Consider the following 13,206-nt stretch of genomic DNA (forward strand, 5'->3'; position numbering starts at 1 on the left):
GTAAGCATGTGAACAGAAATAGGAAGAACAAGTTTTAGAAATAGTTATCAGCAAACAAGGTCAGATGAATAACCACTTGGTCAGCAAAGTGGGAGGGGGAGCAAAAATGCTTATGCAGCAGTAAATGGTCGACAGATAACATCTATGACCAGGTGTACTGGCAGCTACAAACCCCCAGCACGTACATTGCTTTAGCTGAGTCAGGAAGTCAACTAAAATAGATAACACAAGCAGAGTGAAAAGAAGAGCAGCAGAGGACGAAAGAATTACGAAGGAAACAAAATGAACACCACAGCCAAAATGGCTGTCGCTTATGCTAGGTAAAATATTACACATTTCCACACTGTTACCCAACTAAATGCGAAAATGGCTGTCGCTTATGCTAGGTAAAATATTACACATTTCCACACTGTTACCCAACTAAATGCTAAGTAGGGGAATAATTAGGCTTGGAAGCCTACAGGTAGCTGTATGAATGCTTATGGCAACAAGAAAAGTAGGCAGTAAGGCCAAATAGGCCAGTGCGGAGTTGAAAGGCAAGCTTAGCTTTATATAGTGATGTTGATGTACACATGAATATTGTGAGAACAAGACTTGACTGCATCCATGGCCAGTCTGAAACCTGTCTGTTCTTTGTCCTCCACTTAGCAAGGACCTAGCCCAGCAGATTCAGCTTGTCTAACTTTTGTGAGGCAAAGATTGATTTGCCTGTCTCAAACAGTAATAGTGCGCGTGCAAAATAAATAAATAAATCAAGGCATAAATCTGATACAGATGCTTAGAGCTTATAATGTGCTGTGATGAACTCTGGCTGCGAGGAATAAAGGACTTGAAAATATTGGCAATCAGCATCATAACAAGTAGTGCCCCACCTTGTCAAGTGATGTGTGCTATTGCACAGCTTACAACTATTGCCGCAATCCACCCTGCCCCCAGCTACACCATGGTGGATCACAAACCATGTGGAAGAAGGTAGTCTCCATCATTCCAACATGCCAAATCACTGTGATATCTGGTGCCTTGGCATGGTTCCCCCTAATGTTTTGCCGGTGTTACTTTTGCTGGCCTTAGGAGTCTGCACACTTTACCACTGTTAATCAGTGATAAAGTGTTTGTGCTCTCTGCTCAAAACATGATAACATTGGCTTATACCCAATTGGTATATTTAAATTACTTATAAGCCTCTAGTAAAGGGAGCTACATGTGCCCAGGGCCTGTAAATTAAATGCTACTAGTAGGCCTGAAGCACTAATTATGCCACTTACTTAAGTAGCCCTTTAAACATGTCAATGGTTTGCCACTGCAGAGCCTGCGTGTGCAGTTTTAACCTGCGATGTCGACCTGGCAAAATATACCTTTTGAAAGGCCCAAACTTTCCTTTTTAAGGCCCTGGACACCCCAAGGGCAGGGTGCAGTGTATTTAAAAAGCTGGACATATAGAGTTAAGTTTGACATGTCCTGGTAGTGAAAAACATTTGTTTTTCACTACTGTAAGGCCTATTACTCTCATAGGATAACATTGGTTTTGCCTTATTACATTTTATAAGTGTACTTACCAAAGGGGAAGAGATAACAACAGGATCATGTTTGGTGTTTTAGTAATCTGAATTTAAAATCCTAACTAATGGTGCAGTACAATTTTGAATTACAATTCTAAAAATGTTTTCTTGCCTTAGCCATTTTTTTGCTTGCAGCCTCTCCCTGGTTACATGACTGGTAGTTAGCAGTTGGGTTTTGTGTATTACTCCTAGACAGCCGCACACAATTGGAGCTTAGGTGTGACTGGATGGGCCATCACTGGCAGGATGGGAGAGAGGAGCTGGGCCCAGCCTCCCTTTAACCCGAATAGGCTGTGTCCTGTCTCCACACAAAGAGCTGCATCCCTGTTGTTAGTCTGGAGCCAGGGACAGGAAGGCAGGGCATCTGTGCATTTCATTGGCATGCCTCTAAAGGTTTCTCCCCACTTCAAAGGCACAACTGTGAATAAAAGAATGGCCTCAGACACTACCACTTCAGTATCCTTCAGGACCTGTGGATACTCTGTCAGGAATAAGGACTGCTAAACTCTGGCTTTGCTGAGCTGACCTGCTACCCTCTTGCCTGGGTGAGAAGGACTGCACCTGCATCACTTGAACCCATAACCCAGAGTGATTCCAAGGGCTAGTTGGCTGGCCTCCTGATCTGAAGCCTAAGGGACATCAAAGGCTTTCAAAAACCTTGACCTGGTCTTTGTCATATGTGAGTCCAGCCTGCCAAGTGGTGGCACCCCAGTCCTAGACCCTTGAAAGTGGGCTTAGGGTGCTTTACCAGCCTCTTTGGATCCAGTGGAACCCATGTATCTCCTCTGCTACGCGGTGAAACCTCAAGCAGAACCGACACATCTCTGTTGCTGCATTGATTGGACCCATCGCAAAGGCTTGCATCGCCTACGCAGCCCGTATTGCCTTCCGAACCGCCGCTGTGCTACGCATCCACGGTGTAGGCCTTTGCATCACGTCGACGGCAGCCTCGAAGACAATGTCGAACTCTGCATCGCAGCCTCGCAGCTCCTCGGAATCGGCACATCACCCCAACAGCACACTGCATCTCCGACTCTGGGCTTCCATTACAAGCCCTCGTCGATGATGACGCAACAGGACCTCAAACAACAGCCACGCTGCATCTCGGAACCGATGCATCATAACAGCTGTGATTTAAGGTTCTCTGTTCAGCAGGCTTAACTTGGTCCCCATAGCCAGCCCGCGCATCTGTCGCGGTCGGCCTGAACTTTAGGCTTTGTCCAGGCACAACTAGATATCCACAGTTGGTGCTTTATGCCTTTTGCCGCTATTTTTTCTAAAAACTTTAAAATTCAATAACTTAGGTTCTATTAATTGGATGTCATTTCGGTTTTGTTTTATTTATTAGATTCAGCTCTATTTTTCTAACTTGGTGTGGAATCTTTTTGTGTAGTATTTTCACTGGTTTATTGTTTGAAGTGTTGCACAAATACTTTACACATTGCCTCTAAGCTCAGCCTGACTGCTCTGTGCCAAGCTACCAGGGGGTGAATACAGGTTAATTTGGGGGTTGCTTGTGTCTTACCTGGACTAGGATTGGCATTGCTGCTTGACCAGGGCTCACACCCAGATCAACCAGTGACCCAATTTCTAACAGTGCCTTAAACCTTGTGAGAAATACCCATAATAAGATTCCTTGGGCCACCACATAAGTAGATCTCGGACTGTCTTTCATAGTGGTATTTTAGCTGCTTAAATTCCAATATTAGTAAAGGTATAATTTTGGGACATACCTGTACAGATGCAATTGTTCTAAAATATTGACTTCACCATCACCATGGGTATAAACAATGTATTTGAATGAATGAATAAGAATTATAAAGCACACTAAACCTGAAGGTATCAAATCGCTAGTGCATATTGGGAAACAATTGAAGGAGACCAAGAAGCCACACTCACAGAAGAGAGAAGAGCCAGGTTTTAAGTTGCTTCCGGAACACTGACAAACACTCCAGGGCCGCAATGTGCTTAGATAAAGTATTCCACAATTTTGCTGCTGCCACCAAGAAAAGCGGCCGCCATATCTGGTTTTGCAAAATCTGGGGACAATCAAATTCCTGAGAGAGTATGATCTAAGTAGTCTTTTAGATGTGTACCACTGAAAAGCTGTTCTGAGAAGCGCAGGCCCTTGATGGGAAACAGCCAAGAAGACCATGCAAAGGACTTTATACATCACCTGCTTTCTTACTGGCAGCCAGTGTAGGGAGCAAATACCATCCCTCACTGAGATATGTTTAGGCACATTTAAAACAATGCGGGCTGCTGCATTCTGAATGACCTGAAGTCTGTTCAGCAAAAGCATTGCAGTAGTCTAAGTGCAATGTTATAAAGGCAACAACCACTGCAACCCGAAGATCACGAGGAGAAGAGTGAAGATTTTCTTCAAGGATATGATGATGAAGAAACGAGAGCAGGCCACCCGACTGATCTGAGGGTCAAAATTAAGAGTATTATCGAAAATAACCCCCACGTTTTTTGCAGATTCAACTGGAGACGGTAAAGGACAAATGCCCTTCGCCACCAAAGCTCAGACCACACAGAATGTTGAGCCCCAAAAACCAAAATCTCAGTTTTTACGGCATTTCATTTTAAACAGTTGCCCTTCATCCAAACACTGATGCCATTTATGCACTGTTTAATCTTATCTGCTACCAGAGGCTGATATTCCCATATGGAGCTAATAATTTGAGTGTTGTCAACATATGATAACCTTGTAAGCCGAACAAGCGTACCAACTCAGCAAGTGGGAAGACGTACAAATTGAAAAGAGTGGGGCTGAGGGAGGACCCCTGCGGGACCCCTCAGGGGAGCTTCAACATCTTTGATGCTATGTGAGGGGTCCTTAGCTGCTTAGACTTGCCAGTTAATCATGTGATGCCTAAACTGTAGACCCTTACACAGTCACTCTACTCAGACTACCACTCCTTAACAGTTTAATACCAGTAGTCACACAGCCAAAATCAGAACTGTGGAAACAGCTGAGTGAAGGGGATGTTTACATTTCCAGTTAATGCATGTGCAGCATCTTGAACTGTAAAGTATCAACTGCATAAAACATGTACACAATGTGCAGCAGAAAAAAAAGTGCTCAAAAGTGTTCCTAGTTTACTAAGCCATGTATCAAGTTAATGTTCAATTACTACAAAGGCAAAATTAAACTCACTGCTCCCCTTCCCCTATGGTGCACACAGTTTCCATTTAGTAGGGCAGAGAAGTGGCCTGTGTTCAAGCAAACCTTTACTGAGCAACAGCAAGGTTGGTAAATTTAGAGGACTCCTGCCAGGCCAATGACAAGTGAGAAACATAACTTAAACAATACATCACACTACAGTATCACCAGAGATGCTGGCAGGACTATGGTGTCGCTGTCTCCACCCACGGATGACAGCACAGCTTGCATGATGATACGGGTAGGTGTTTCTCTAGAGCATCTAAGCAATCTCAGAGGCCCTGCCCTTCATAAGCTCCTACTGGCTCCAGACAGGCAACTAAGAACCAGATAGGCTGCATTTCTGAGTGTCAACTCATCTGAGCGTGACACCAGGTCAGGTACCCTTATATTTTTCAGAGTAAAAGCAAAGCAATTCATCAAAGCAAAGTCCCTGAAGGAAAGATGCAGGATTCCACTGTGAAATCTGCAGGCACTACGCAAGGCTGAAAACTCTTAGTTTACCCCCTCTGTGGCCATGTTGCGCACTACACAAATAGCAAATGCACTCACTGTGTCCGTGCTTAGGTCTGATGCCACTTCGTCTGTGGCTAATCTTTTTACAAACCTACATTGCAGGCACCTCAAAGCACCTTATGTTGCATTACAGAAAAAAACTTAATGAATTAGCAGGAAAACAAGTTCTTTAAAATAAATTGGTTCTGTTGTGGGTTTGTACACGTGCGCATTTATACTCTACATTTATGAATAGAGAGAGAATACCCATGGTGAAGAACTTGGAATAAAAGTATTTAACTTTTCCGTCTCCCTGGTAGCAGTCTTTTCCTTCTTACTGTTTAAGGAAGACTTCAAAAAACTTGGAATCGTCTTTCCTCACACAAATACCTCTGCACCCATCTAGAAGACAGTCATAAATTTCAAAGAAAAAAACGTTTGCCTATACAGCTTTAGTATTTTAAAAGCCCTTATAGCTACTAACAGCTCCGATCTCTTAAAATGTCCCTTTTTTGTGTGAATGAAGCATCAGCCTCCATAGAAGAGCAAACTTGACTCCCAACTTAGGTAGCTGAAGCAACTAGGACTCACCTCTTCAAACGAGGACTCCAAATTCATGCCAAAAGCTACACCGATTAATCCGAACAGGGATAAAGAGAAGGTGCCCATGGTCAACTGTAAATTCAACCTCATCATCACATTACGATGGCTGTAACACAAGAGAATAAATGTCTGGTTTGTAGTAAGGATACATTAGGATGAAGTCAAAAGCATTTGTTGCTACAGTATGGGGTTACAATTGTAGACTCTCTTATAAAAAAGAAATCATGTAAGAATGTTATATAATATGATTAATGCTTATTGCTAAAGAGTCTCTCTCGCTCTCATAAAAGCACATAGAATAAAACATACATAAAACATTTGACATTTACAATACAAATGTGCAAAATTCAATATAATAACATAACCAATGAAGCACCCTATGACTCCTTTCTATGAAGCGGGCTCTAAGAGCGTAAGGATTTAATGCAATTTGTCTGGGGGTGCCTAATACCTACCTAGGCTTAAATTAATTGTTGACATTATTGAAAATCCAGCTATCCTGAAGCTAAGCCAGTTTGGCTTTTCTTGGCAATAAAATAGGTTATTCACCTGCTAAAAAGTTAAGAGAATATACAACTCTAATCCTAATCGTGTTATACATCAAGTATTAACCTTCCTATTCTCCAACGATTGTACAGCTGCCATGTTAATGTTCGCCACTATACAAGTCTCTTATAAGGGATACTTATTCTGCACATACTCATCAGAAAACGAGAGTGAACAAAGATTGACAACCTGCATGTGTTGTATTTCAGAATCCTGAGTGATTCCTTAACTCCCAGTTTCTGACAGAGTGGAATAATTCAACATCTCCTTTGCGATACATAGACTGGGCAGAAGAAGAGAATGTGCTCAATGGGTTCTTTTTGAGCTCCACAGGCCGGGCAATGCAACTCATTTGCCCATAATACATGCTCCTACTTTGCAGTAAAAGCCCGGACAGGTAAAGTTCCATACCGGACGTATAGTAGAGACGCCTGGCTGGAGGACGTTCTATTTCGTCCAGGAAGTCCTCTAGCTTAAAGGGATCCTTAACTGTGGGTATTCAATTGCACTCTGTCCAACTATAACTCATAGAGAAATAATGACACCTTACGACAAGTCTAGTACCTGCCAAAATACTTCAAAAAAGAGAAAACACATTGTTTGCAGTTGGTAATTGAATGAAGATTTGCTCAAGGCAGTTGGCACTCATGTTAACGCTATGCACACACTTCTCTTTGTCGGAGTCCAATGCAATAGCCCCGATGAAGGATGGTTATAGGTGAAAGGCTGGTTGAATTGATGTTACTATTCTGAGAGCTTTTACCTAGGTTTACCTCAAGTCACTTTAAATGGAAACCGAGAGCATTTTGTAGGCTCACCTCAGCTTCTAGCCATTTTACTTATGTAAAAATTGGCAGTTTTCACCCTGAAAAACCGCGAAGCAGCTTTAAAACAATATTTAAACAACTGACTATTCACCTCATTTGGGCCTTTTGATTAGCAACCAGTGAGTCGATGGACCTTAAGTTCTACCCAGAAGCCACCATATACTGCATGCAGTGTGAATTTCTCAACTACACCTAGTGCGATAAGAAACTGAAGTGCAAAGCCGCTAAATTCAGAGATTTTTGTTGCATGTGTATGCTTGTATCACAACCCACGCAGCCATGTTCCCATCCAACTTTAGAAAAAACTTCATAAAATGCAGCATATCGGTGTGAAGGTTTTAAGCAGTGCCAAAGTGGATCATGTTTGGAGTGCGACACAGTTGAGGAATGAGGAGTAAGAGTCAATATAAGGGGAACATATCCTACCCCTATGTTCTGGGTCTTACTTACTCCCAACCTATGCACAGTTGCCACAACTATTAAAAGCAAAAAAAAGACAAGATGAAAAACATCACTGGGCAGGCAGAGAAATAAGCAAAGCATTTGCTTAGGAGCCCACCCTTGCCAAAAACATGTTTCACCCATGGAGAAGCACTTAAAAACAGTGCTTAGAGAAAGCAAGTTGTGTGGCACACGTAGTTGCTCTGGAACTCTGACAGTAACGTTCCTGGAGAATATTCTGGCTTTGGTAAACTGTATTCAATCAAAGGAAGCGATCTCCCCTTCAGTACATAAAGCCAGGAGATGAAGGATAGAAACAATTTGCAAAAAAGGATTTGGAAGAGGGTTTGTCAGCATGTGGAACAAAATGGTTACTTACCGGTAGGAGTAGTTTTGCAGCTTGAAGAATTTTCTGGATTTACATGCTTTGCATTATTCCACCATCTGCGGGTTGGGTCTGGAAAAGTCTCATTGAAGTCTTTTTTTTCCATGGGTTTCGTCAACCATTTGAGTTTAAACCCCCCTTCTGTGATGTCAGAAGTATGCCCTGGAAATCCTTGGACACAGTCTCCGTCTTCAGATTCTTTTTTCTTCTTCTAGATGGCTGTGTTCTCTTGAGTTGAGTTTGTATATACACCTCTACTGATGGAGGTGGGTGGGTTGCATGTGAATCCAGAAAATTCTTCAAGCTGAATACCTACTCCTCCTGGTAAATAGCCATTTAATTTTGCAGCATGAATCCTTTTTGGATTCATATGCTATGCATTGATTACAGAGCAATTTTCCTTCATGTGGGTTGGTTCTGTTTTTTAAAGTGTGTATTTGCAAACAAATGCTTCAGTACTATGTCTCACTTCTGAGTTGATCTGCATGACGTAGTTTTTGTGAAGGTATGTATTGATGATTATGTAGCTGCAGCGCAAATGTCCTCTAACGTTACGCAGCCTAAGAAGGTTAGCGCTGGTCCTTTTTTCCTTGTTGAATGCGATTTCCTTTCCTAGCATGCATGAAGGATACAAAGAACTGTTCTCCTTTCCTGATGTCCTTTGTTCTCTCCAAATAGTACATGATTGCCCTTAGTACATCTAACGGGTGTGCAATGCTCTCTCTGCTTGCGTTTTAGGATGTTGAAAAAATAGGCTGGGAGGTGGATTGCTTGATAACATGGAATTTTGAAACCACCTTCTGGACGAATTGTATAGTAGTAGAAAACTTTATTGTTTGGTCAATAAAAACCATAATAACTGTGTGCAAATATCAAATAAATATGCAATTAAAAGAAACAGAGTTGGCGGTGCCCCATTTTCCTTCAGTGTGAGACATCATCAGTTTACTGATCTATGCCCTCCCAACATTAAAGTGCCTACATGCATTGTTCAACTTAAAAGGAGACACTTTTTCCCAAAGGCAGAGACTTTTGCCTCTACACAATCTGATGAGACTTAGTATCAATAACATTAGTAAAATTCAAGGAATTATTGAGAACCAATTCAAAAGGTTAAAATAGCTGCCCACACCACAATTGTTCTTGTTGACAGAATAGATACTTAGGCTGATTAATATGTGCTAACCAATTTTGCTCCCCCAGATCTAGATTAAAAATATTTTGCACAGTCCCATTCCCTATTTAGATCACTTGCCAGCCCTGGGCCTGTAGTCCAGTTCGGCACAGGTGAAATAGTGATTTATCAGTGTTTTGACTTGCTTTTGGCTGGGCGTAGATTCGGTTGGCAGGCAGAGCTAGAACCTAAGTTTGTTTACTAATTTAGCAAATCTCGCCAGGACTCATGGAGCAGAATGCGTAAAACATGGTAGGGAAGCTTCCTGGCACGTGCGCACTCCATGTGCTCGAAAAGTCGCCATGGCCAGTGATCTCTGTTGGGTGTCTAATTTGGGGGCAGCAACATAACAAGTGCATCCACAATTCATAGCTAACTTCACAGCCTACATTCCCCTGTTCCACATTGGCTGACCCAAGCTGGGCTGAAGTCATTTATTGGTAGTGCTTAAAGTCGCATGAACAAGAACTTCCAACGTGTTTGCGCATTTATGGTTTCCAGGAGGTATGGTTGCGGGCGGCTTCCTCGCCAAGTAGGAATTGTTCAAGGTCTGAACCTGAGCCGAATTGTCTAGTGGCCTTAGGTCTTGCTCCCTTGAGGATTCCATCAGTTGCCTGTTTATTACTTCTTTCCACGCTGTATATGATACATCTCCATTCGTAGGGCTGATTTCTGTATTTGGAGGGAGGAAATAGGGCCCTTTCAATTATTAGATCACGGATTGTCTGGAGCCTCAAAGATAATATTTCAGATGGACCTTTCGTGAGTTAGCGGAAGCCTTCTTTGTCCAGATATTTTAGTAGGGAGGCTTTACAGCCTAGAGATTGATTCGCAAGGCCAAATTTCATTCTTATTCTTGTCCGGCACGTGTATCGTGGCTGTTTAATTATTTTCCTATAGGCGGTACAATGGATCTGCTCCAAGACAGAAACTAAGGTTACTGAATACGCATGATGCCCGTAGTGCAAGACAGGAAGGAGAGCTGCATTGATAACCCTGAATATAGGGGCGTCGGATGCAATGCTGAGTAGCAAGTTCAATTGGTTGATACGGTGAGTAACTGCACCACCTTTTTTTTTCAGAGATTACATGTGTGCCTTGAGTTTTCTGTTCTCACCAAACCATACTCCCAGATAGGTATATTTCCTAGCTGTGTAAAAGGTCATACTACCCAGGTGCCAGGTTAGGTGCTTTTTAAGTGAGTGTCTCCCAAAGTTGAGAATATATGTCTGGTCTTGGTTTACCAGGAGATGATTATCCGCATTATAGGAGTTCAGGGCTTTCACTGCTTGTTGGATTACTGCTTCGGTGTGATCCATTAGCACAATATCATTCACATATTGGATAATGTGAAGTATGGTGGTCCCTAGCTTTAGGGGTAATAGGCAGCTGGTCTCCATGAACTTTGCCAAATCAGTGGTACAAAAATGAAAAAGCAGGGGAATCAGAACGGAACCCTGCTTTAGACCGCGGTTGGTATAGATTTTGTGTGTGTGAATGTACTGGCTACAGTTTTCACACAGACCCATGTCCCTGTAAACAATGAGGTGATTGCTCTTAGCAGCTTTAGGGGTACATCTCAAATTTCAGGTTTTCTCCATAGGGTTGCATGGCCAGCCCTATTAAATGGCGCACTATAATCTATGAAATAGCAAAAGAGCGGTAGCTGATAGCTTAGTGTGGCTTGATGTCTCAAGAAGGATAGTGCTGTGATGTTATCCACGGTGGATGCCACAGCCCGGAAGCCTGAAAACGGCAGGACTTAGTGATGAAGCACCCAGGCCTCTAGTTGTTCCAAGAGAACACGAGCGTAAGCTTTGACATCTAAGTCCAAGAGCGCTATTAGGTGGTAGTTTGAATCTTTGGTCTGGTCTTTCTTCTTGTATACAGGACACGGAATAGACCCTCTCCAAGCTTCAGGGACTGTTGCAGTTAAAAAGGCGATATTGAAGAGTAGCGATAGCAACCTGGCCTGCTTTTTTGGAGCACATTTAAATATACTGGCTGGAAGGCCATTTGGACCAAGTGCTCCATCAATTTTTATGATCATAATCTCAACCGTATCAGAGTTTGTTAGTTCTGCAGTAGGGACTTGATTGAAATCAGCTGATGCAGGCCGTCCATTGTGTTGGAGGGCAGAGGACCGGTCCATGTATAGATCTGTCACATGCCTTAATCATGCAGCTTCCAGCACACCGTTTTCAATTGTTGCTTTGCTGCTTTTTAGTTTGTTGATGTGATCCCAGAGTCAACACTGGTTTTGATCTTTAAGCATCTGGAAGATAGTCAACCATTCCTTTAGGTTAATTTTGTTCTTTTGTTCCTATACTGTTTTTTTAGTGCGTTCTCATATGTTTTACTGCAGCGGCTGACCTTGTGGTAGGCTTTTGTTTGCGAGCTCGCTGGGCTTTACGAAAAGCTCTTTTCGTGCAGATGATAGCTTTATTATTATGGATTTGAGGCCTTCAGTGCCTGCCATTTCTTGGGCAGATTGACTTGCACCCATGGCCAACCAGATGAGTGTTAAGGTCTTCTATGAGGTTGCACCCACTCTTGGTGCACGGATTCTTTGCATTTTTTGATTAGCTTGGCATCCTGTGTGCCTAGCTAGACAGTGACCGCTGTAATGTGTTACGGTCTGCACTTAATTCTCCTCACTAAGTTCACAAGATCCTCCCCAGTTGAGGAGCCCATGATTGCATTCTGTCAGTTATGTGAGATGTTAAATCTAATGCGAACCTTGGTGAGTTGTGGTCGCATTCTGTTTTATCTATTTTGAAATTTACCAGCTGGCCTGCTAAATGCTCTGATAAAAAGGCAATCAATTTTCAAAATTCCTTTGCAAGTTGGTGGAAACGGCCGCTGAATTCCTTGTGCCTCAATCTGCTGTTGAGCCAAAGTCAGTTTGTTGGTTGCCCAGAAGTCTTTCATAGCCTCCCCCTCTTTAGACTGAGACGATTTCAGTGGTATTCCCCAGTCCGTGCATATTAAAGTCTCCTATAAACAGGATTTTGTGTCATGGGTAGTCCAGAATGAGCGCCTCCATGCTGTCACGCAGGTCTTATATCATAGTAGTATTGGCTTTTTTGAGAGTGTTGAGGTAACAGTTGTCGAGAATCAAGCTAATTGTTTTTCGGTTAATTTTTATGCCTGTGCTTTCGACTGCCTGTACCCCCGTTGAGCTGGGACTGATTGAAGTAGCCTCCAGTTTGATGAAGAAAAATAGGTATCCTGAGGGACAACCGTAGAGGTTTGGTCGAAGCACCGGCTTAATTTTCATAGAAACTGGGCATCATCAGGAAGAGGGCCAAGGTCTCCAGATAGGCTGTTGCTTGCTTGCTTGCTAGCTCTGGTGCTTTTCCATGATGCTATTGTAATGCTAGATGTGGCATTTGTTCTAACGAGCTGGTGTCAGTGGTCTGTCTCAGGGCTAAGGATGATACCCCTACTCACGATGTATGCTGGTTGATTTGTCACAATGGACCTCCCTCTGGTTGTGTGTACATAGTATTGTTAGGGAGGATGTTTCCTTGTCCACTGCATTAGCAATACAGCGTATTTCCCGTCGTGTTCGTAGTTGCTTGTCTTGTGGGCTGCTGTAGTAGAATGTATGGGTATTTTAATGGCAAAGGCTTTAGAAGTTCAATGCCGCCCCCCCCCCCCCCGTCCCCATTCAGAAAAAGGTGTTTTTTTCCACTCAAATGGCGACACTGTTGCCCTCTCTCAGCCACACTGTAGTGGTGACTACTCCGTTTGAGCCTAAGGTTGGTGGATCACACCTCACCCATGCAAGGTCATCCGAAGTGAGGTGATTCAGTGAGGAAAAATGACCAAACAACTTCAGAATGTTTCCTCTATTGGGGCCTTTAGGACTGTAGGAGGGTACGAAGACCAGCTCCAAACCATCACGCCATTCCTCCTCCCTCTCTGATATGTTATAAGGCACTGGGTGTTTAATATGTACTAATGGTGCTTGCCCTCTGTCATTCGATGAAGGTACGACAGAA

General features: G+C 43.0%; 1 protein-coding gene across 3 annotated transcripts in view; it reads right to left on the minus strand.

Moving 5' to 3' along the window:
• MRS2 (magnesium transporter MRS2) overlaps nucleotides 1-13,206 on the minus strand; it is a 157,197-nt gene that overhangs the window by 49,155 nt on the left and 94,836 nt on the right. For all 3 annotated transcript variants that reach the window (XM_085607041.1, XM_085607040.1, XM_085607042.1), the window contains one exon: nucleotides 5,815-5,932. In XM_085607041.1, the coding sequence (XP_085463167.1) occupies nucleotides 5,815-5,932 (118 nt within the window). The remainder of the gene's footprint in view (nucleotides 1-5,814; nucleotides 5,933-13,206) is intronic.

Source organism: Triturus cristatus, chromosome 5_2 (genome assembly GCF_964204655.1).
Source record: "Triturus cristatus chromosome 5_2, aTriCri1.1, whole genome shotgun sequence".
NCBI classification, from domain to species: domain Eukaryota; kingdom Metazoa; phylum Chordata; class Amphibia; order Caudata; family Salamandridae; genus Triturus; species Triturus cristatus.